Genomic DNA, 23816 nt, shown 5'->3' with positions numbered 1-23816 from the left:
AAGAGAACCGAGACTCCTCTCTGGGACTGAATTGGAGCCCGAGTTGCACCCCATGGCAAGTTTTCAGGCCTTGGTCTTGCAATGTGCCCTAGTGCGCACACAGAATACCTTCCCTCTCCACTGAGTAACCACAGGTTCTCCACCACCACATACTGGCGGTTCCCTCACTGCGAGAAGCCAGGTTACAGGGAACCAGGCAGAGGACCTTCTCGGTAGTGGCACCCATCCTGTGGAACACCCTCCCACCAGATGTCAAAGAGAAAAATAACTACCAAACTTTTAGAAGACATCTAAAGGCAACCCTGTTTAGGGAAGCTTTTAATGTTTAATAGGTTATTGTATTTTAGTGTTTTGTTGGAAGCCGCCCAGAGTGGCGGAGTATAAATAATAAATTATTATTATTATTATTATTATTATTATTATTATACTTCTGCATGTTGTGACCGTGCCTGTCAGTGGAGCGTGATCTCAGGGATTCAAGCCTCACGTTGGGCAAAAGTTTCCAGCATTGCAGGGGGTTGGACTAGATGACCCTCGGGGTCCCTTCCAACTCTACAATTCTATTACTTGACTCTAGTCCTGAACCTCCAACTTCCCATTCATCCTTCCTTACCTGCCTCTACTCCAATAGCCTGAACTAGAACTTCTTTTAAACGTACAGTATTCTTAAACCAGGCCTCTGTGCCTCTGTTTCCCTGTCCCTAAAGCATAGGTAGTCTTCATAATTATAGTTCCTACCAAACCACTTGTTATGTATATATGATTGAATGCAAGATTACAAATATTACTTGATGTTAGAGATACAGTACAGGTATATCCCACAGCAGATGCCACATCTATATATTACAGCAGAGAAGGCATCTACGCATGCTCTTCTCCACCCCAATCAAATAATACAGGTTGCTAAATTTTCCAGGTGCTCTCAGTTAAGAATGCGGATTAGATGGATCACGCAGACTGTACCATGCCTGGCAGGGTGGTTGTCAGGACTCACCCTTTCTGCTACTTTTTAATTACCCTGGTTGCCCGTACATGAAACCTACTTCAAATTCAGCCTGCTTAAACTCATGCAGTTGCACAGATTTAAACGGGATTCGGATGCAAGCACACCTGCTTGAAAGTGAATTTAATGGGCATCAACAGATTTCCCTTGCAACCAAACACAGCTCAAAATTGGGGTGCCAGTCCTCATGCAATCTACAGCCTTCCACTCCATTTCAATTCATGTTTTTGTTTGCTTGTTTTGTGAGCTAAATGGAAAATCAGGTTAACTGCACATCCCTGCACACCCCTAACATGATAACTTAGAAGTAAGCCTCAGTGATTTCAGTGGGACTTACTCTCAGGTAAACGTACAAAGCAGAGATGGGGAAACCTGTGGCCCTGCTGATGTTGCTGGACTGGAATTCCCATCATCCCTAGGCATTGGCTGCGGCTGATGGGAAATGAAGTCCAACCACATCAGGAGGTTCCTCACACCGAGTGTACATAGTTGCAGCCTAAGAGGCCAGTAAAGGTAAAGGGACCCCTGACTGTTAGGTCCAGTCACTGATGACTCTGGGGTTGCAGCGCTCATCTCACTTTACTGGCCAAGGGAGCTGGCGTTTGTTCTCAGACAGCTTCTGGCCAGCATGACTAAGCCGCTTCTGGCAAACCGGAGCAGCGCACAGAAACACCGTTTACCTTCCCGCTGGAGCGGTACCTACTTATCTACTTGCACTGTGTCCTTTCAAACTGCTAGGTTGGCAGGAGCAGGGACTGAGCAACGGGAGCTCACCCACTTGTGGGCATTCGAACTGCCAACCTTCTGATCAGCAAGCCCTAGGCTCTATGGTTTAACCCACAGCGAATAACAGGGCTGGCATTTATGCCTTTTTGAAGCACAGGGAGGTTAAGGAGAAGAAGTATCACTACATTTAATCCCCAAAGAGGAAGGGGAAATTAATGGGAGCCTGAATAATTCGGCTGTCATATGACTGGCCAAGTAAGGCAGAAATCAAAGAAATCTTGCTTGGGTTGTCATCAACACCTGTGGGACTGCCTTCCAGAATAAGGATCCAGCGGGACAAATTCTGCCTGGCCTGGCCTGTTGTTGCAATTGCCAAGGAAGTGCCGGCCAGCATCACCATGTGTCAAGCCAAGCCCGGAGGAAGAGCTGGAGACCCTGCTCTGGATCCCATGAACTAATGGCTCTTGGGTGGAGCCACCTGAAGCCAGCCGAGTCTTTTGCTGAAGCATTTGACGTGGCTGAAATCCACTCACTTGTTAGACGGAACCATCCAGGTCAGAGGCTCCGCAATACAGCATCTACATCTCCTCGTCCTGGTACTGATTCTTTCTCTTGCCTCGCACCTTGCCTGGGGTTCATTCCCACCCAAAATCAAACCCATGGCGTGTGCGACTGGAGGAAGCGGGAGAGAAAATGTGAAGAGGCACAAGTATAGACCGCGGAACAACTACGCACTGCCACGTTCCCAAGTATCACAGCGATGCACCCCTTGCCCAGCTCCCGCGGTGGCAGAAAGGAAAGGCTTTTGCCGGACTGTCCCAGAAAAAAGCGCTCTCTGCCGAGCTCACTTTGGTCTCTTGCCTGATGTGGTGATAATCTATTCCAGTTTATTTCTCCCGTCTCTCCGCGCCCCCACCCCCAGCCGCCCTTTCCTCCAGTGCCCCAATAACAAAGAGTAAAAGAACTTCCAATTCTGTTTTAATTAATTGCTTGCTCGCAACCATACACACCCTATCAACTCTGGTTCGTTAGTGAAGCTGGAAAGTGGAAAGAGTCGAACTAGCCTAACACCCACTGAATAAGAATGTTAAGTGTGCGTTGGTGGCTTAAAAGGGGGGGGGGGGGAGAGACCAGCGCACATAGCACAACAGTCTCCACATAATCACTGGATATCTAAGAAGACTAAAGGTAGCAATACGCTTGGAAAACTCCAGCGCGCCGAATGTGCTCCTGTTTCAAAGGCGTCCGTATAAACAGGCTTCTTCAAAATCAGTCCCAAATCCAGGACGCTACACGCTGAACTCCTTTCACACACATCCAACACTTGTCACCCTTCGCTGCAAACAGCATAGTATTTGTATAAGTCCTTTCCCCCCCTACCCACAAATACGCTTTTAAATTCGGATCGGAATACGGAGTCACAACGGATTCCCCCACGCCTAGGCAGGTGGCAACATTCTCGCCTCTCTTTCGAGATGCAACTTTTCCACGCTGCCAAGTGAGTCCCAACAACAACACACGCACACCCGCCCCACTATCCTCCCGTATGTAAACGCTCCTCGATCCCGGTCCCCCCCCCCCATAATATGCATTCCTGGACCCCGCGCGGAATAGATTAAAATATAGGATAGGGGGTGATTATTTTTTTTGGAGAGGGGGAAGGCTTGCTCCTGTTTAGGCAGAGCTGTTCTAACGCGGCTCTGCAGCCGCTTCTCTTGATTCAATCGGGGGCTCAGGGGAGGGAAGGTATACTTTTGCAGTCTAGACAGGGACCAGCGCCTGGCTGGGCTCTTTGCTAAGGGCAGGAGAAGCGGCGCGCAAATTGCTCGGCCAACCTCCCCTGCCTGCGCGCCTCTCCTGGCGCGTTCCACTTTCCCGCTTTCAAACCGCGACGCGCGGAGTTAAAAGAGCTGGGCAGAGGGGCCTTGTGGTTCTGGGGTGCGCAGGGGACGGTGAAGGATCGAAGCTACGTTTCACATCTCAGTAGTCTACCACCAGCAGCCCCCGCCCCCGTTGCAGCTCCGGTTTCCAGCGCCAGATCGCAATTGCTGCGGTTCTGGGATTCGGACGCGCTGCTGCCTTGCGCTTATTGCTACCGCAACGGACGGTGCCAACCTCAATTAGATCACAAATGGGATCACTTTAATTCAGCTCTCCAACGGTGACCCTGACCAGGTTTTTGAAAGTCTAGTACATAGATAGATAGATAGATAGATAGATAGATAGATAGATGATAGATAGATAGATGATAGATTTGAGGGGAGGGCTTGTTTTAAACAGCTCTTGCTTTTCCAGATATTTCTGCCCCTACCCCACCCCTTTCCAAAGGAATACTGCATGCTCGGTCATTCATCTAAAACGACATAAAGCATAATTATGGGATGATTTGGCAGTTGGCATTCCTGCCAAGCTGCGCTCCATTGCCAGATCCTAGAAACGCGCCTGCTGCTGCTGCTGCTGCTGCTCTGGGATTGAGAGGCAAAAGCAGGCAAGGAAAGAGGCTTCCTTGAGAGAGAAGCTGGAGTCAGGGATTGGGGGGGGGGGGGAGAGAGAGATTGAGAGAGAGAGACTCGACATGGAGGAGCCAGGCTTGCAGGAATAGTAACGCGTGCACCACATTTTGCATTCCCCTTCTCTCTCTCTAGGCCCCCGCCCGCACAATCCCACTCGCATCCCGGTTCAAAACTGCTGCATCAACCTAGAAAGAAAAGCAAGAAAATGATCGGCACGCTATCAGAAAGCACCAGGAGGCTGTGACAAAAGGGAGGTTTGCCAACTTGACACACGGGTAACAACATAGCAAACACCTTTAATTCTGTCATGTCTCATACCCTTTACTTTCTCACACGTTTTTGTGGCTGTTCTAACGTTGACACCTACAGGGGTTTTTTCTGCCCCCCTCCCCCCAAAAAATGTAGAAGAGGGAGGGTGGAGAGAAAGAAACCTGGCGATATTTTTTTTTTTTTAGAAAGGAAGAAGGAAATAAAATAACCTGTAGAAACTGTAACCAAATCTACGCATCCTGATAGTTGAGAGCAACTCTGAATTCGAAAGGAGTGACATTCCCACGTGTCTCTCCGGGGCCAAGACGCCTGAACCCCAATCCGCTCGTTCTCTGGGACCAGAGTGAAGATTCTGAGGGGCTGAGAAGAAGAAGAAGAAGTCAAGGTTCTGTTCTGCTCCCAAGGCTGAGGCACCTCAGCAAACTGAGAAACTCCCCTGAAATTAATGGAACTTTAAGGGGAAAAAATTCATGGAAACAGGTTAAAGATGCAAAACAAGCACCTTCCTGCCTTTGGGAAGTTGGCGAAAGGGCAAGGCTGGAATTGCTTGCCACAGATTCCCTTGCTGGGTTGCGGGAAGCTTCAGTGACCCCAGATTTAACTCGAGCTTCAGATCCACACCTACACCACGTGGATCAGCGCGATCCTAGGGGATGAGTCCTTTAGGAGTCAGTCCCACCGAATCCAACGCAACTTGCTCCCAGCTGAGCGTGTAGCGAGGATTGCTGCTGCACCTACTGTGTTGTAAGTGTGCAGTGCTGTTGGTTTAAGAGTGCATGGGAATATGCCAAGCTTTTCCCTCTGTCTGTCATTTATGAACAGTCATAGCTCGAAGATAAAAGTCCCGAGAACATGCCGTCATATCTGATGAGTGCAAGTGAACGGCACGCGAGGAGTTAAACAGCTCCCCCCCCCCCCAAAAAAGAGAGAAAACCTCGCTTCTGGGTAAGTTAATATCACAGCTGCTTGGCAAAGCCTTATCCCAGCACCTCATTTAACAAAAGCCTCCCTCCCTCCCCCCAAAAAGCAGGCTCATGCTTTCACCCCAAGTGTTCAAGGTGTTTACTGAAGTAAATCTGCCTAAATCCTCCACTGCTTGGGTCATAGGGGTGGACAAAAAAAGAGGAGGGGTGAAAGTCTGGGGTGGAAGGTGCAGAGATAATCTCTTTTTCAAATTCTGCAAATCTTTTGGTGTAAATCAGGAATCTGTGTCACATGCCTCCTTCCTTCCACCGGTAACATCTCCTAGTTGGGGTGCGCTCCTTTTGGGAGAGGGAGAGGAAAGGCCGCCCCAGCACCTCTAAGAAAAAGGAGAAATCTTTTCACACTCTTCCGACATATTCTCTGTTTCTCTCTCGTTTCCTTTAGCACGTTTAATCTAGTTGCCGATGAGATATTGGGGTGGAGGGAGGGAAAGCTGTTACTATCTTTCTTTTTTTAACCGCTACAAACAAACAACCAAAAGGGGCGGGGTGGCCCTGAAAAATGACATGTTGGTAGCCAAGAGATAGTGTGGTTGAAAAGTTGTCACTTAAGATTTCTGCTCTTCTAGCCCAGTTATTTCAAGCCTAGCAGTTGCAGATCCTCCCCCCCCCCTCCTCTCTCCATCTTTTTTTAAAACTTGCTGCAAATGGAGGCGAAGAACACAGGCAAAATTTGACAGCTCTCGCTGAAAGGGCTTAAATACTTCTCAGTAAGCAGGTTCGAGTTATAAATAATCTCTCTCTTAGTAAAGAACGGTGTGTGTGTGTGTGTGTGTGTGTGACTAGAACCTAACGATAACTTGGGAACATTCAAAATGTTGTTGTTGTTATAGAAATCGATTTTAAAAGATAAATATATTTTTCGAAAATTAACAAAAGTAGGGATTGGGCTAGGGTGTAGCACCTGGTCACAATAAGTTATGAGAAAGTTAGGATACCTGTGCGTGTGCTTTCCAGCTGCAAATTTGAGATTATGTAGCAACAACAGGCCAAGCTAAAGCCCCCTTCATTAATACTATGATTGTGTCTATTGACCAGCACCTCGATTCCGTTCACTATCTGTGGCTTGAAAGTAGGAGCAAGTTATGCTCCTCTTCCCCTCTTATGGACCAGACATCTCTCTCCCTAACCCATCTCGCCTAGTTCATGGAGAAGGAACAGTAAGAGCTAGCTGTGCTCTATCCATCTATTAATAAAAGAGATTAATCGATTCAGTGGAGAGTCACGGATTATTATTGTAGGTTAAAAAACAACAGCAACTGGGTTAATTAATCGGTTTGGGGAAAGTAGAATTTCAGTACCGAACAGTACTAACGCATTTAATTGATGATTCAAACTAGTTTTGCAAACCAAAAGGACATTGCATAGGAGCAAGTCTCACTCAATTCAGCAGAGCCAGCTTCTCAGAATGTGTGTTTAGGGGAATAACAGGTCAATGGATTTGCTTAAAGCAAGTTTAATTTTTGTAAATAGAAATTGGGGTGTGTGTGTGTGTGTGTGTGTGTGTGTGTAATGGTCGGGCTGGCACCCCCACATTATATGGACAAATCTCGCTGATCTACAGGTGAATGTTTAACCAATCTTAAATCTACTTTTAGAAAGTTTAACAGCCCATCCTGAACATGTTCACTTAAATGGGGGTGCAATTCCTTTCAATGAAACTTACTTAGAAGTGGAATTAGGACGCAAACTTTGGATGCAAAGCCTCGCCGATTAGGTCCGGATAAATCCCAGGGGGACAGACTTCCCAGTAAGCAGGCTAGGGCCCAATCGTGGCTCCCTTAGACTGATTTAAGCAAGTCCTTAATTATTCAGATTTCCTGCCTAATCCCGTGTAGAGTGAACAGGATCGTTCACACCTCTGACATCGGCGTGAAAATGCATCCGCGTTTGCTTGCAAGCAATGCCACGTTGAACACGACGGGCATTTCTTCCGAGGAAGTTATGCGACCACATTCCTATCCTCAACCCGTTTATTAATATCAGGTTGCGTTGTGGCTGCTATTCCGAGGTAATGACTTCGGGGTGGGAGCCACGGATCCTGCAGACAACGCAGTCCTCACTTGCAGGTAGCAGCACCCTGATGTTCCGAAAGCAACCGAGTTATTTTGCGCGCGCGCAGAACTTTCTCCTCCAAGTCTGCGATGCTAAAGCGCACGCTTCCGTGGGGAGTAAGTCCCAGGGACCGCGAAGATGGGCGGGGAGAGGACTGAACATGCAGAGGATGGTAGGTCTAGGTGTCAACTGCTTCGGGTTCCAGCCTTAGAAGCTCCCGACCAGGTGAAACTAAGATGGGAATGAGTGGAAACGTGCGCCCAGGGTTGAGTCCAACTCGGAAAAGGGAAAACCAAGCCAGGCAGCCAAAGGCTCGGAGAGCCCTCAGGGCCAAACGTGTGGCGACCTGCGCCCACCTGCCCTGAAGCCCCAGACTGCCGGCAGCCTTGTCCATGGAGGGTGAGAGAGGCATTTGATCCCCTCCCTGACACTTTCTACCTCAAGTGTTCGCGGCGAGTGGCCATGAATAGTACCCGCATGCCATCTTGTAACACTATCTGCCTGTCAGAAGAGCGAAGGCCGGGCAGCTATATAAGGCTTGTAACTAGGGGAAGCCCAACAAACAGCTACAAAACACCTCAGCTATTTGACTCAGCCTCCACCCTTCTGCTTTTGCCCCCTCTCTTCTTCTCCTTCTTCCTCTCCTCCTTTTTCTTCTTCTTCTTCTTCTCCTCCTCCTCCTCCCCCCTTTCCTCTCTCCCTCTCTCTTCTCCCTCTCTCTTTCTCCTCTCTTTTCTCTCTTTTCATCTTGGCTTTCTGTTGCAGAATGCAAATCTAGCCTGCCGGCGGGTGAACGGACTGAATTGTGATTAAGAAGAAGAAGAGACCCTTTCTTTGTTCTCCCCTCAGGGGATGTTTACTGGGAGAGACACAGCGGATCAGATATGAAAGGCATTCAGGTCAGCATTGATGTGAGCGAAAGTGAAATCATACCTAAGGCATTCAAAAGACCGCCGTGTCAGGGGTTCAGCTAACGGTGCAGCTACTCGCTCTGTGTGTGTGCCTCGGTGTGTGTGTGTGTGTGTCTTCCCTGGTAGGCATACGAGAAAATAAAAATAAAAAAGCCGTCCACAAAACAGGCATGGTGTTTTGTTTTTACAGCTCAAATATTTATTTATTTTCTTGCAAAGTTTGAGATTTCTTCACTTGAAAAAAAATAAAATAAAATAAAATTCCAAACTTGAAGAGAGAGGAAATAAGCCACCTTGTTTCTCAGCTGGTGGATAATTCTGGTTTTGTCTTAATTTTAGAGGTGGAAGGGAATGGCGCCCACCCACCCAACCCCTCCGCCTCCTTCCTCTCTTCGGAGTGTAATGTGAAACCTGCCTTTCCTTGGTGCCTCCATATGGGCTCTATAGGGCTACATTAGACATCTAATTGATATGAATGAAGAAGATAGGGCCGCTGAGTGGTGGAGGCAAAGGAGGCTAATCCAGTCTCGCCTCCATCAGAAGCGACCTCAGGAGAGAACAGACAGCGTGGCATTCGGCGGGGGTGGGGTGGAGAAAGGGAAGATGAAATGATCCAACACACCTGAGAATAATAATAATAATAATAATAATAATAATAATAATGGTTTGCATTGCCATTGCAACGCCTCAGACCCAACCCCAACTTCGCTTAATTTAGGTTCTGCAACCGTAAATCCAAGCAGAAAGCCTAGGCTCTTGCTAGGCTTTTCCACGAGGAACCACTGGGAACTTAGCTTCGCAAAGTTTCTGCTGCTTAAATAGACAGAAGCTGCCTCCTCATCCGGCCCAGCGCGCAGCGGCGCTGCTATCGCTAAATATGTATCCACAGTCCACACACACGTGCATTGATTTGGGGCGGGTGGCTTGCGGAGCAGCCAAATCCTTACACTGAAGCAAACCTTTCGGAGTTCAGGGATGCTTCCTTCCAGAGGATTGTCCTTAAGCTTTTAAGAACGGGGAGGGCGGGTGTCTACATCCATTGATTAAAAATAATAATAATTAAAATGCTAAGGGAAACTACAGGCGCGGGCGCGCGCACAAAAATAGTTAATGAGAGTGTTTTTTTGGAGGGGGGGAATCATGGTTTTATTCCCTTCCTTTTCCCCTTTAGAATTGTTGGTTTCGTTTATATATCGGAGGGGGGTTCCCTCCCCCTCCCCTCCCCATCTGTTTCTTGGTAACATTTAATGCTGCACGTTTTCAACTAGTGTTTCTGCCTCAGAGACCTCTCTCTCTCCCCCCCCCCTCTAGTTGTCTAAAAAAGACAACTAAAGAGCAATCAAAAAGGTGTCTGACTTCGCCATTCAGACAATTGTACCCTTGTGAGAATGCCTGGATGAATGGTACGGTGGACACCCCAGCACTATTGACGTTATAAACATGTAAATGAAACACATTAGGGCAGACAATCAATTGTCTGTGGGCAACTTGCGAACCTGCAAACTCCCTCCGCTGCGTGACAGGCACAAAATAGGGTCTACCTTGGGAAGCCCAACCGGCTAGGGGGTGGGGTGGGGGGGCTCTGCGGCTAGAGGGGGTGGGCAGGAGAGGACAAAGGCGTCCCTTTCAGAGAGGAGAAAATGCACCTTAAAAGCAAAGGGGGATAATGCAGATTGCCCAGATGCTGTGGAGGCCAAACATGCCTGATGCCTTTCAGGGAATCAACACTCTTCCCACTTTTAAAGGAGAGAGGGAGAGACAGAAAGAGAGAGAGAGAGGTAGAGAGATTCGCTTCCAGCCCTTAGGGAGTTGTCCCCCCCCCCTGCCCCTCAATACACACAAAGCTTGATTTTTAGACTCCCCTGTGATTTTCCAACCCTACGTGCTTAAAAAAGAAGAAGGCTCTACTCCATTTCCCTGATTCATCTGTAAGATTCAGAACTGGATAGAGAGAGAGACAGAATATACGACAAATGGTGGGGGGAATATTAGACGGGGCGGGGGGGTGACTTTCTAAGACGAGTCCCAAACTCTGAGGCGACACGTTTTTAGACGGCACTTGATCTACGGGAAAGGAGAGTTAACAGATTCTCTTGAGGACTTCCATCTCTGCCCGCCAAGAACCTCAAACTAAAATAAATACATCCACCTTGACAGGGGGAAAACAGCCCCTTGTGTTCTCCGGGCGCCTCGCTTTGCTCGGGTGTGAGAAAGATGACAGGCGGTGCACACCTTGGCCTCTTCTCTGGAGTGCCACACACACACACACACACACACGTGAGTGTGCCATTCATATAGACAGAGATGCATATATTATATACAGAAGCACGCATATATGTGGGTCTGCAATACACAAATACGAGAGCCAGGTGGGGGAGGGAGGGAGGAGGAGAATGCAGTATCTTCAGAGATCACTCAACTTTTCAAAATAAAAGGATCCCTTTGCTGTGGATTTTCGCACTTGTAAAATAATAATAATAATAATAATAATAATAATAATAAGGCTTGCCTCGGGACCATTCTCCCAGCTGTTCCTGAAACGTCCAAAAAGTAATAAAAAAATAAAAAATACAACTAACCAACCAAAAAAAGCATCCCACTCGCTCTCACTGTTTTTCTCCGTTGCCCTCAGATTTGCACCCTACACACACACTAAAGATGTTATTTTTCAGCTAGGAATGTGGCTGGGAATCTTTCCCCCGTCTCTTCCCCCCATCTTTTTGGGGAGCTGGCAAGCCGCTCTCGAGAGAGAGAGGCTTGTCGAGGCTGCTGTCAGTTTGGTTCCCGGACGCGAGAGATGAGCGAGGCTGCCCGCTTGCTTGGCCTGCTCTTTTGGGGAGGGGGAGGGGGGACACGGGGGCCTTGCTCCCATTCCTCCAAGCGATCGGGAAGAACTTTGTGGAGGGACCCCCTCACTAAGGGCAGAAGGAGGAAGTCAACTTTGCCAGGGTTTTTGCTCCACGCTCCTGCGCTGCAGAGAACCATCCGAATTCCCCAACCCGTGGCTCTTTTGCTTTTTCCAAAAAAACAAAACCAAACCCTCAAACCAGCCAAAACCCTAACCCTCACCATCTCTCATAGAGACAGGAGAGAAAATTGATGGGGAGAGGACTGGGGTCACCCCGTGATCACATCAGTCGCAGCATCTTTTTCCTCTCCAAAGGGGGCCCCTAACACCCTAAGCATCAGCCGCCACAGCAAGAGCAAAAACTTGGGGGAAGTTTGCAGCTCGCCTGGCAGTGGAGATGGTGGTGGATCTCCCAGGGGCAGAGAAGGGAGGGGAGGGGGACGCAGAGGGTGGGGTGGGGGTTGGAGAGGGAAGCAAAAAAAAAGGCAAATAGAAGGCAGCTTGGGGGTTTGCCTCCCGCTCGCAGAGAGAAAGTGTTTCAATTCACAGCGAGTCAGGCGACTGGGAATCATCTGACTGAACTTTCCTGAAAAACCGACAGGCATTCCTGGACTGCTGCGGGTTCCTCTGAGCTCCTACAAGCGCCAAGCTCCTCTGGAGGGAGACCACGTTAAAAGGAAACGGTTCCCCCTTTCTGCCCTCATTTCAGCCACACAAATCTGGGCATCTCCGCATCACACTCCCACGCCACTTCCTTCTCTCCTCTAAGGCAATTTAGGAACTTGCTCGCTTGAGAACAACAACAACAACAAGCCTATCATGATTTGAAGCAGCATTTCATCTTAAAACTTAAATAGGTGCGCGCACACTGCCCCGAATGCTCTCCGGACCTCTGCTTAAGGTCTTCATTCTGCCCATCATGATTTTCCCTTGCTTTAAAAATAATTGGGGGGGGGGGAGCAAACCTTGCACAAATAAATAAAATTCCATCAGTCTAGTTTATGCTTTTTTTAATAAAAAAAAAGCTTCTCCCCTCTTTTTTTTAATGAAGCCACAAATATTTTGATTCTCATGAGCTGCCCCTGAATTTCTTCTCCCTGATTTCGATTAGCACCGTTCTGTGTAATGTTATCAGGAAAAACACAACCACAGCAAAGTGACATCTTTTCCAGGAATCCAAAAGAAGGGGGTGGGGGTGGAAGAGAGAAATCCACTCCCGTTCAGATAAATCCCCAGCAAATCCCAAAGGGGCCAATACGTGTTTGTCGAGGAAAAAATAGGAGAGAGAGAGAGAGAGATGAAAAGGAAGGAGGGAGGAGGAGGATGAGAAGAAAACACACCCCGATGGATCTACCTGCTATTCAAAATTCGAATAGTTCTCACTTGAGACATGGCTTAACGAGAAAACACGCGCATCATCAAGCAGAGAAAGATGTCTGCTTTTTTGTGGGTTGGTTTTAAGTGCAACACCATCCTCGCAGGTTTGACACTTGGAGTCAAACAGTGGTTAGACTTTAGTAGAAGTTTGCAGAGTCTAAAAGACACAGGTTACTTTCACCTGGCAAGAGGCGCTCTCTGCCTCTCTCTCAAGACACCCAGAAGAATGTCGGGGGGGGGGGGAGAGAAGCAGAATGACTATTCCTCAGGGGTCTTTCTGCATTGCTCTAATGATGCCTGTGTTTCCTGCATGCATCTCATGCCTGATCTCCACGCCGCTAATGTCACCTCTCTCTCTCTCTCTCTGTCTCCTGGAACAAACTGTCAGGAGGAAACACTGAACATGCAGATAGATCATACATGCAGATATTCACCACACCACACTGGACACGCTTTCAGGAGATAAGCTAACAGTCTTATACACGCGCACGGGGAAGAGAAAGAAGGTGGCTTGAACCACATCACCCTTCCCAATAATCAAGAATGCCAAGCCTGAATCTCATTCCATGTGATATTTAACATATCCTGTGTGTGTGGCGCGCGAGGTGGGGGGGGGGGGCGGGCGGCGGAGAGGACGGCATAGTTGACATAAAAGGTTTGCTCTTTTAACATTTTTGCAAATGATAGAAAGGGGGGTGGGAGGAAACCCTTACAGCAGACAGTGGTTGTAAGCAAATCAGCTTAATAATAATAATAATAATAATAATCGTACAAAAGAGGTGAAAGGAGTGCTTTTAAACGTCTGCTAAATTACAAGCGACGGGTGAGAGAGGGTGGGCAAGAAAAGTGCCTCTTTCGCCAGGACCACCTTAAATAACGGCAGGCACCAGGCTAAAAGGGAAAGTGGCGGGGAACGCGGAAAAGCGGGGGGGGGGGAGAGAGAAGAAGATGCCCCGAATATATTGTTTAGACTTTGTTGGGGTTTTTTTGCCTTTTTGGAAAGCAGCCCCGGGGAGATGAGATGGGGTGAGTGGAGACACGGCAGCCCGTGGGGCGCACTTGGCCAGGACTTTCTGCCCTGAAAAGTCGCTCTCTCACACCTCCCCAGCGACGGGGGAAACGCACAAAAACTCGCCCACATTTGTTTGTAACCAAGCTTTCTCTTTGTGTTTCCTTTCCTTTCCTGCCCTCCACCCCTCCGCCAGCCCAAAAATATTGCAAGTAACATCGGTTCGGGTTTACACCAGTGTCTTCCTCATGCCCCCCGCCCTCAACTCTAGAGAAAAGTTGCTCAGAGTGAGGGCCAAAGAATGGTGTGGGGCTGGAGTGTGCGAGTGTTTAGTTGCGCGGGGGGGGGGGGGCGAGAGACTTGGAACTTGTGAGTCAAATAAGAAAGGAAGGACCTGGAGAGAAAGGGGGCAGCTGAAACCCCCCTCCCCAAACATCCGACGCAGGATATGTCCCGGGGCCGCGCAGGACCCCCCCTCCCTCTCCGACCGCTTCTTCCGCGATCAGAGGAGAGAGGGCCACGCGCGGGACACGCACGACCCTCCCGACTGCTGCCTGCCCGGCAGAGGGAGTTTCCTTGGCCGCCCCCGAAAAGTAACTCTTCCGCCCGCTCGGCTCCAGATTTCTCACGCTGCTCTCCCTCCTCCTCCTCCTCCCACCCCCCTGCTTTTCCCAGGGTCTGGCTAAGCGGTTGAGGTTTTCCTGCGTATGTGTTTTAATGGAGCTGTTCAAAGATCGCCCCCCTCCCTGTAATCCACCCCTCCTTTCGCGGTGTGTCCATTCCCTCCTGCTCCCCCCCCCCCCCACAACACAAGGAAGGATCTGGTCATGACAACGTGAAAACTACCGGACGTTTTCCAAAGTGCCTTTTCTTTTCTTTCTTTCTTTTTCTCTCTCTCTCTTTCTCTCTCTCTCTCTCTCTCTCTCCCTCAGCTCTTTTGCTTTTCCTGGGTCTTGTGAGAGAAGGAGGGGGGTGGAGGGAGGGAGAGAGAGAGAGAGAGAGAGAAAGGCTGCCTTGGCTTGGCTTGGCTGAGAGGTGATTGTGGCCGTGAAGGCAGCGATCAAAGGGAAACAAGAAAGAGACAACGGCGGGGCCAGAGGGAGGGAGAGAGAGAGAAGGAAGGAAGGAGGGGAAGAGGAAAGAGAGCGGGCGAGAGGAATCTAACGGGTCTTCTTGGGCGATCTCGCCGGCGCAGGAGCGCAGCAGCCGGGACCGTTAGCTAACTCGCCCCAGAGGCGAGAAACTTTCTGCTTTTCCCAACGCCCTGGGCCAAGAGAAGCGACGGAGACTGGAAGGGGGGGGGGGGAGGAGGAATCTCCTTTCCTCTCTCTCTTCCTTCCTCTCAGCGCCCGGAGTCTCCCACCCCCGCTCCGCTTCCTTAAGGAATCTCCCCCCCCCTGCCATCAACTCCTCCAAGGAAGCCCCGGGACCTCCCCCGCTGCCTACTTTGATCGGACTTCTCTCCCCCCCCCCCAAAAAAAAGAAGGAAAGAGGTGGGTGGAGGATGTGTGTGAAGCGAACCAAATCTTAAGGAGCGCTCGCGGGGGGGGGGCACAGACACACACAGGAATAGCAACGCCCTGGGATCCCCCACCGCCGATCCTCTCTGCCACTCACTTTCTCTCGGGCTCCCTGAAACTCTCGCTCTCTCCGCTCCAGAAATACACAACAAACAAGACGGACAGATCTCTAGCTCGCCCTCCCTCCGTCTCTTTCTCTTTCTCTCTCTCTCTCGGTGGGTCTCTCCCCCCCCCCTTCCTCCTCTCTCTTTTCTCCGCCGCGGCGCAAGCGATCGCCCTGCTCCAAACCCACCGCGGGCATTGGGGGGGGGGGCTTTTTGCTGATTTTTTTCTAGCAACACCCCCCCCGCTTCGTCCAAATACGCACACCTCCCTTCATATTTCCTTGCCTTTTCTCCAAACCCTCCCCCCCCTCCCCACTCCGCCGGCAATCGTCTCGAAGTGTCGCCAGGACCCAAAGTAGAAAAAAAGAAAAAAAAATGAAGAAGGGAAAAAAGTTTGATGGAGGGCTTCCCCCTCCCCTGCTCTGCCCTTCCCCGGCGGCTCCCTTCTCTCCTTACCGTTTTTCCTTCTTGGATTGGCTTGTTTTCGCCTCTTACACCTGGGGCCATCCGCCATGATCTGCTGCTTCATTGATAAGAGTGGATCAGATGGCAGCTCGCATGGACTCGACTCCCTGATTCAGCAGCACGCAGACTCTATGGAGCAACCAAACAGAGGCACCGGGTGGGCATGGCGAGATCCCGTTCAAACGCGCGGCGCCAAAGGGAGCCCACGGACACAGCGGAGAGGCTCTCCCCACAGGCAACCCCCCCACCCCCCACCCCGACACCTCCCCACCCCGCACAAAAGAAGGACCCCCACCCCGAGCAGCCCAGGCGCCGCGCACAGCAGCGCTCGCCTTGCGCACCACGCAGCGCCACACACAAAAACACACACACGCTCTCCCTTCGCCCTTCCTCGGAAGTGTCTGGCTGGGGGTGGGGGTGACTTTTTTCTTTCTTTCCTTGAAATGCATGCTCTTCTTTTAACAGACAAAATACCTCCCATTATTATTATTATTATTATTATTAACATTATTATTATTATTATTTCCCCCTCCACCACCAGTGATCAGACACACACACACACACAAGTATTACATCTTCAGAAATGACTCATGACCCGTAGAGGGAATGCACTCGGTTTTAATGGTTTTGTTTTCTCTCTCTCTCTCTCTCTCTCTCTCTCTCTCTCTCTCTCTGTGTGTGTGTGTGTGTGTGTGAGTTTTTAAACAGGGGGAAAAAAAACGTTGCTTGACTCAAATCGCTGGGCGGATTTTTTGCTCCGAAAAGTACTGAGGACCTCACGACGCTGTCTCTTGTTTGCATAACCAATGACACCTTAATATATATCTATATTGAAAGTATATGGCTACGAACTGATAAGAGCTGCAGAAGAACAGGCTTATCTGCCTTCTCGCTCTCGCTCTCCCCCCCCCCCACGTTTCTCACACTTTTAAAGTCACGTTGGCAATATCCTGCACAGGGTTCTCCCCCCCCCTCCCCAAATGTAATTTCAGCCTCCCTTCTTTAGAAAGAAAATAAGAAGAGGGGATGCGGGAGAGATGTGAAACTACTCTTGTGAGACTTTCTTATTAGTGGATCTCATTTTTAAAAAATTGTCTGTGCGTGTGTACACACACACACACAGAGTCTTGTAAAACTGGTGCACTTTCTCGCTGACACGGCCGCAAACTGGATGTGAGCTTTAAGACTGTCAAAACTGGGGAAACGAGGAAACCCCTCGCTGTCTGGCTGATCTAAGCAAACGCTGAAGCTTCAGAACATGCACCCACACAGCACAACACAAACAACAACAACCACAACCCAGTATACTCTGACTTAAGGACGAGTTTAAACAAGGAAGGCGAACTGGGTAGAGTGTGTGTGTGTGTGTGTGTGTGTGTGTGAGAGAGAGAGAGAGAGAGAGGGGGGAGAGAGACTATAAAAGATGCAGCAGATGCAAACTGTAAAACAAGGACAATTAACCCTTGCTCTCCTGGACCAAATTTATCCTAACCTCCTCTTTTGTCTTCCCCCTTTTATTTATATACTAGGCTTTTGCCATCTAGAAATGGACTCGCAGGCTCGTCTCTTTAGGCTGGAAAACCTCTCACCGCACTTGCGTGAGAGCAAGTCCCGCTGAAGTCAGGGGAACTTACTTACGAGTAAGCATGGGCTGCACAACGCAGAACTTTACAGATCTGGCAGGAGAAGGGGAGGGTGATTTCTTCCCTTCCTTTTATGTGGTTGTTTCCCTATTAACTTTAAAGGCGATTTAAGAAAGGACGAAATCAAATGAAATAAACCTTGCGGCAGTGTGTTGTTTGGAGATAGGCTTCAAATGCACTGTGTTGTGCAGGTAAGGCTGTGTAAGATGGCACAAGCGAGGCCAGCCCGGTGTCTTGGACTCAGCTGCCTATGAACCCATCTTGAGCCACTAAAATGTGTGTGTGGAAGAGCGAAGGGAATCAGCACCCCATTTCATGTTTGCTGGAGACTTCTAACTCTGTAGCAACTATCTTCTCCATTAAAAGAAAAGATCTAGCAGGAGGCTAAGAAATTATTCACAACAACAACCTGATCCTTGAAAGCATCCTTGGGTAAGTGGCGAAATTCTCTAAGAATCTACCAATGGAGAGGATCACCGTCAAGGATTCTCACTGCCTCCTTACCCTTTGATATTCATTTTTTTTTAAGGTTGCTAAAAATTGTGAAAATTGGGATCTCATCAAAGTCCCCCTACTCCACCCCTCGTCTCTTCCTGGGCGAATTCTGATTTTGTTTCCCTCTTTACATTTTAAAAATATTTTTGTGCTACAAACGACTTTTAAGCAAGTTGCAGTCACTACTTTCACTTCTTGTTGAGAATCCCAGAAGCTGAGGTGTTAACTTCACCCAGTCTCAGAGAAATAAAAGCAAGAAATGAAACTGACTAAGCATACAGAACAGCAAAAGAAAAGAAAAGAAAAGAAAACTTTCTTGGTTGCTCTGGAAGAGACTAAATAGAAGCCTGCCACTAACCCTAAGAGCTGCAGCCAGCTAATAATACATTTGGTGGGGCTGGTTTGCTGGGAGTTCTTTTTAAAGCAAAGCCCCAACTAAAATCTTATTATCCAGCCGTGCCTGTGTTGGTCTTGTTCACAGCTTGAAAATCATTAACAGGTACGTGCAAACTTTAAGATGTGTAAACGTGAGGACGAAGAGAAGCGAGCGGAATGCTGCTTTAAAAACAAAAACAAAACCACAACAGACCGAGGAATAATAGAAAGGCGAACTTTCCTACTCCTGGTGGGAACTATAAAACGTAAAATAAAAATGGAGGGGGGGGGGCAAATAACCTTTTCCACCTGGTAAGCCAGGTGGGTATATGTCCTGGGAGAGCGGGGAGACCCTAGGTAATAACAGTTTGCAGGCAGAAACAACTCCCTTCCTCTCTCTCTCTCAGAAAGTGATCCCAAGTAAATGTAGATTTCAGTTCAAAAATGAGAACTCACCCCACCTCACCACTTCCTCCCTAGCTGTAGACAAGGAAAACAGACCCCAAGACAGCAATTGTTTTTAAAAGCAAAAAGAGGTGGGGAGAAAGAGAGAAAGAACGAGAGGGAGAGGCGGAACAACAATGAGCAAAAATAGAAAAGAGAGGAAAATATAACCGAGAACGTACCTGCGAAGTCTTGTGTGTAGTTTTGGTCAGCAATGGAGAGAAGAAGAAGCATGAAAAAGCCGCGGAGTGGAGGAAGGAGGGGAGAAAAAAAGGTGCAGGGAGATGTAGCTGGTTGGAAGAGAGGACAAAATGGTCAAAAAGCCTCGGAAAGAGTTGTCGGAAGGGACCGTTATTCCTGCTGGGCAGGTTAGGACTGATCTCTTTCTGCCACTCCAGGAAACACAAACCTGGGGACGGACTGACGTGTTACGCCTCTTCTAATGACATTTTTTTCTTTTTCTTTTCTGTAGGAGAGAGAGGAGAGAGGACCCTGAAACACACGCCACCTATCTTTGTGGGGAGGGATAATTGAAGAGCGCCAAACGTGAGCATCATGTGGAAACGTGATCGCCAAGTTTCTCTCTGGGAAAGGAAGGATCTGGGATAGATTATACCTTGAAGTCTCCGCGAACGCTTTAGTGGAAGAAATGAAATTCCACCTCCCTCTCTCTCTCCTCCTCCTCCTCCCCCTCCCCTCCGCCTTTCCCTCCCTCTTTTCCACCCTCCCCTGGCCTGCCTGCCTCCTTCCCTCCCTCCCTCCCCAGCCATCAAGTCTTTGGCATCATTATCCTCTTCGCTAAATCCTACTGGATGCGAGGCGGAAAACGGTGAACACCATTCACAGAACTAGCCCAACTCAAAGGAACTGAAAGTTGCAAGGAGACACCCGGAGGCTGTGCGGTTCGCATCCCGCAGGCTTCCTCGCAGCGCGCGGCTATAGAGCAAGACGGGATCTGCAGCAGGGAAAGAGAGATCTAGGGATCGTTTGTTTGTTTGTTTGTTTGTTTATGGGCTTCCTCCCTCGATTGCTTTTCCTTCGCGCCCCTTTCAAATTGCAGATGCCAGAGTGACGGGGCAGGCGGGGAAAACAAAACAAAACTAGTCATAATAAAACTTAGGGGTAGAAAGGAAGACGCTGAATTAGCGCTGAAGATATATAACAAGTGGCCAATGAACTCCTGGTCCTTAAAAAAAAATAAAAATAAATTTATGGGGCGTTTCAAAGCCGCTAAGCGCGCTTACTTAGAGGCAAAACCTTCTGCTGGAGATACAACTTTTACTTGAGAGTGAATGCAGCGAGGATCTCTCGTGTGTGTGTGTGTTAATAAGTCCCTGCTGCTCTTTTTTGTGGGTGGGAGGGAGAAAATATCGACATTTTTCTCTTGGGGTGTATGCAAAGGCTGAGAATTGGGGGGAAATAATAATTGCTTCCACCTCACCTTCTGTTCTCCTTTCACACTTGCAAGGAGATAGTCAGAGGGGCAGTTAGGAAACAGAGATAATAGGTATAGAGGAGTATACGGGCGAAGTGCGGTGTAAAAAGACTCGGAACCCATAAACAAGCAGACAAAATAAAGACAGAATGCATATTCAGTGAATGAAATATATAGGTAGCTTTCACGGACTTTTGCAACTGTGGCTTTAAGCTTGTTTACTCGGAAACAAATCCCTCTGTGGTCAGTGGGGTTAGCATCACAGTAACTGTTCTTTAGGATTGCAGTCAAAGACTTAGACAGATTGACTTCTACCTGCACCAGTATATTAGAATATCAAACACACACACAGAGAGAGAGACAGACAGATAGACACACACACACACACACACACACACACACGCACAGTGTCTCTTACACACAGATGGCCCTTGAAGGGCAGAAAGTTGAGTGGGTAGCTTTGCATTTCATGGGGGTAACAAGTCTTTTTTGTGTGTGCGCTCGCGGAGAGGTGGGGGGGGGGGGACTTTGGCAAAGATTAAAATGAAAATTAAGCCCTGAGACTCCACCTTTGCACTGTGGGGATTGGTTATGCAAATGGGGAAGGGATTTCCTGGCGAAGGCAGCTTTCTACTGTATGGTTAATTAAATCATCACTCAAAAAGGTTTCCAATGTGACGCGCCTGTCCTAATCCAATCAGGCTACGTAGGTCCTAAACAAGAAAGATATTCCTCCCCCCCCCCCCCCCACATCTGGAAGTCAGCAATTTAGCAAGTACTGCACATTATTAACCAATTCCGAGTCCACGGTCCCAGGGGAACCTTTAAAACACACACGCACAGCACACACAACTTAAAGTGTGTTCTTAACCAATGCTCTTCTGTTTGCTTAATCAAAAAGCTGCTTTGCAGGCGCATCGTCGGAGGGGCTGGGGGGCTGGGGTTGGGAGAGACCACCGGCTGCAGGCGAAGTCCTTAAAAGCACCCGGAGAGGATGAAAGAGGCCCGGCTGGGCGGCGGGGAGATGAGAGAAAAAGGGGTTCCTTTGCTGGGTTCAGCGCCCCCCATATTTTCCTCCAGCAGCAACCCCTTCCTTTTCTCTGCGAGATAACTTTTTGCCTGATCTCAGTGCTTCCTACAAAGAAACACCCACCCACCCACCCAGGGAAAAAAGTTCCAATCCGCGAGGTTGGCTGGCATGATCCCTTGCTGAAACTAAACAGGAGCTGCCCAGACACACACACACACACACACACGAGAGAGAGAGAGAGAGAGAGAGAGAGAGAGAGAGAGAGAGAGAGAGACTGGGTTCCTCCGGCAGCATCTTCCTCGCTTGGCCACAGTTAAATCTCTTAGAGAGCGCTCCTCTCTTTCTCTGCAGACCCCCTCCGACCCCGCCAGCTCCTTCCCACTGAAGGAAACTGAAACAAATGCTGCGCTGATCCGACACTCCACTTTTACTTACAGTAAGCTAAGATAAACTGCTGGCGAGCTGTGCATTGAACGGGCGCCTTGAGCGAGGCGACTGGGATGCTTGCTCCAGTCCCTGGCAATCACCGCCTCCAAAGGGAAAAGGCTCCTGAAGCTCAGGACCAGGGGGTGGGGGATGGATGCGTATTTTGGAAAGGGGAGAGGGGGTAACACTCTTGCCACCTTGCTGGCCGAGGGAGGGAGAAAAAGGAATAAAAAGCAGCCCAAATCAGAACATGCAACCGCATCCTCTCCGCCACACACGCCCTGCTTCCCTCTCTTTCGAAGCTTTGGGGGAATCATTTCGAAAACTGCGGGGACACGGTCCAAATAAACCCAAACAAGGCTTTTGGGGAGAATTTATTTCCTCCCTGCCATCCGAAAATAGGTCTAAATCCTCCGCTCAGCAGGAACTGGAAGGAGGTAGAGAGACACCCCTCACCTCTCCTTCGCAGTTCCTGCCTCTCGCGCGCATTGGGATTTCTTGTTCCGTGTTTGAAGGAAATATTCAGACGTTTTGGTTGACACGCATTTGGGGTTAGGATAAGCGCGGGGATCTTTGGAGCGGGCTTCTAAATCAAATGCTCATTTCAGGTTTGCTTGACGGGAAGCTTTCTCCTGGTGCCATCCGGAGAGCAGCCCCGCCCCCCCGCCTCCCATACCGCCACGACCCACACTCCGGATCGAACTGGACCCAATTGCCCCGTCCGATCGGAATCAAAGAGGGCTTTTTCCCATTGACACCTTCTCTGGGGCAGGTAAGGCAGGTTCCTAACGGTGGGACGCCCGGAAGAAGCGAAGGAAACTTCTTTTTCTTAACCTGTGACTATTAAAGAACCTCTTCCACTTAAGACCTGTCGTTTTTGTATTAATTCAGAACATCTCTTTTTTTTCCTTTTTTAAAAAAATCCTGATCCACTGATGATGGCAAAAAGATGAAGCTCAGTAATTAGACAAGTGGGAGAAGAGCCTCTCCAGGCTTTTTATTCTGGTTCTTTGCATTGAGTTGGGATAAAACTTCCCTCTCTTTTCTCTTTTGAGGAGGGGGGAGAGCTAAACTGTTTACTGACTGACCTAACGATCCCTATCCCGGAGAGGAGGGTACCATTCGTTTTTAGACGGAGGCGCCTCTGGATTTCTGGAGAGAGGGACAAGAGGGTGAGCAGATCCTGTGGCAAATACGAACGCGAAGTACCAATCCCAGGCAGCCAGATCCCAAGTCTTTTTCATCTGAAGGAGGTCTTTTCGGATCTGGTCTGGAGCTCTAAAGCACAGTGACCCTTCTGAAAGAGCTACAGCGAACCTACACCAATAATACTAATACTGATAGCAACAACCTCCTTTTCTGAATTCTCGATTACACGTCTCCCTCCCCTTTATCTGAAGTGCAAGTGCTTAACATGTAATCTCATTACCACCCCTTTATATATTATTCCTACATCTCTAGATTATTAACTAGGGCACGAGGTGGTGGGGTGGTAGTGGGGGGAAGAGCCAACTTGCTTCCAAATATTTTTTCCCCCTTCGCCTTAAAGCAAAGCTTTAGATTTCTTTTCCCCCCTTCAAATAAATGGGGGTTACACGGGCAATCCTTTGCGAGGAGGACATGGACCGAACCAGACCGTGGGAAGGTCCTCGTGGATTTAGAGAAAATACACTGCCGCGGCCAAAATAATTCCTAGACACTTAGGAAGTCCCCTTCCCCCCGCAGAGCCATCCTTTAGTTTCCACAAACTCCCGAAACACGCGTGGAAAGAGGGAGGGGGGAGGCAGGCGGGGGAGGCTAACAACGCGGCGGGGGGGACGCTCCCCGGAGAGACTTTTCGCAAGATTGGTACGTAACCGCTCAACTCTTGATAGCAAGGATGCTTTATTATTATTATTATTATTATTATTATTACGCTGCTAAACAGGGAGAGAATGGGGTTTGGGCTGAGGATTTGTGTCAGAAAATAGCAACATATTTTTTTAAAAAATAAAAATGAAGCCTATCACCACCGAGGAAGAAGAGGAGAAACAACTTTCACCTCAGCGGTTAGGACGCGCGGCTTCGTGAAGCTACAGGAGGAATGCAAGTGCTCTTTTCCTGGGCTAAGCAAGATTTTGACATCAGCGCCGAAAGCGAAGGGAAAACTGATCGATGCTCTGCTTCGCCCCCTCCCAGACAAAC

The 23816-nt window shown here is 48.9% G+C and overlaps 1 protein-coding gene and 2 long non-coding RNA genes across 9 annotated transcripts in view; 2 read left to right on the top strand and 1 right to left on the bottom strand.

Moving 5' to 3' along the window:
• ZEB2 (zinc finger E-box binding homeobox 2) overlaps positions 1 to 19395 on the bottom strand; it is a 163514-nt gene extending 144119 nt beyond the window's left edge. The window contains exons 1-3 of one of the 7 annotated variants that reach the window (XM_083406238.1): positions 19358 to 19386; positions 19151 to 19207; positions 15776 to 15913 (exon numbers count right to left, since the gene is read on the bottom strand). In XM_083406238.1, the coding sequence (XP_083262364.1) occupies positions 15776 to 15848 (73 nt within the window). In that variant the 5' untranslated portion in view covers positions 15849 to 15913; positions 19151 to 19207; positions 19358 to 19386. Of the gene's footprint in view, positions 1 to 15775; positions 15914 to 16154; positions 16448 to 18923 lie in introns of those variants that run through there. The other 6 variants (XM_083406234.1, XM_083406240.1, XM_083406235.1 and 3 more) reach the window with 6 other exon arrangements.
• A 191-nt stretch (positions 19396 to 19586) lies between these two features.
• On the top strand, positions 19587 to 20849 carry LOC310664872. The gene is made up of 2 exons (XR_014505089.1): positions 19587 to 20499; positions 20533 to 20849. It is a non-coding gene; the product is annotated as an uncharacterized lncRNA (long non-coding RNA).
• A 712-nt stretch (positions 20850 to 21561) lies between these two features.
• On the top strand, positions 21562 to 22497 carry LOC310665543. Its single transcript, XR_014505517.1, has 2 exons — positions 21562 to 21642; positions 22241 to 22497. It is a non-coding gene; the product is annotated as an uncharacterized lncRNA (long non-coding RNA).
• Positions 22498 to 23816: the final 1319 nt, after the last annotated feature.

The sequence above is a fragment of the Podarcis tiliguerta genome (assembly GCF_965153285.1).
Source record: "Podarcis tiliguerta genome assembly, chromosome: 1".
Classification (NCBI taxonomy): domain Eukaryota; kingdom Metazoa; phylum Chordata; class Lepidosauria; order Squamata; family Lacertidae; genus Podarcis; species Podarcis tiliguerta.
Note: the sequence above shows the minus strand (reverse complement) of the source record. Positions and strands in the feature narration are given on the sequence as shown.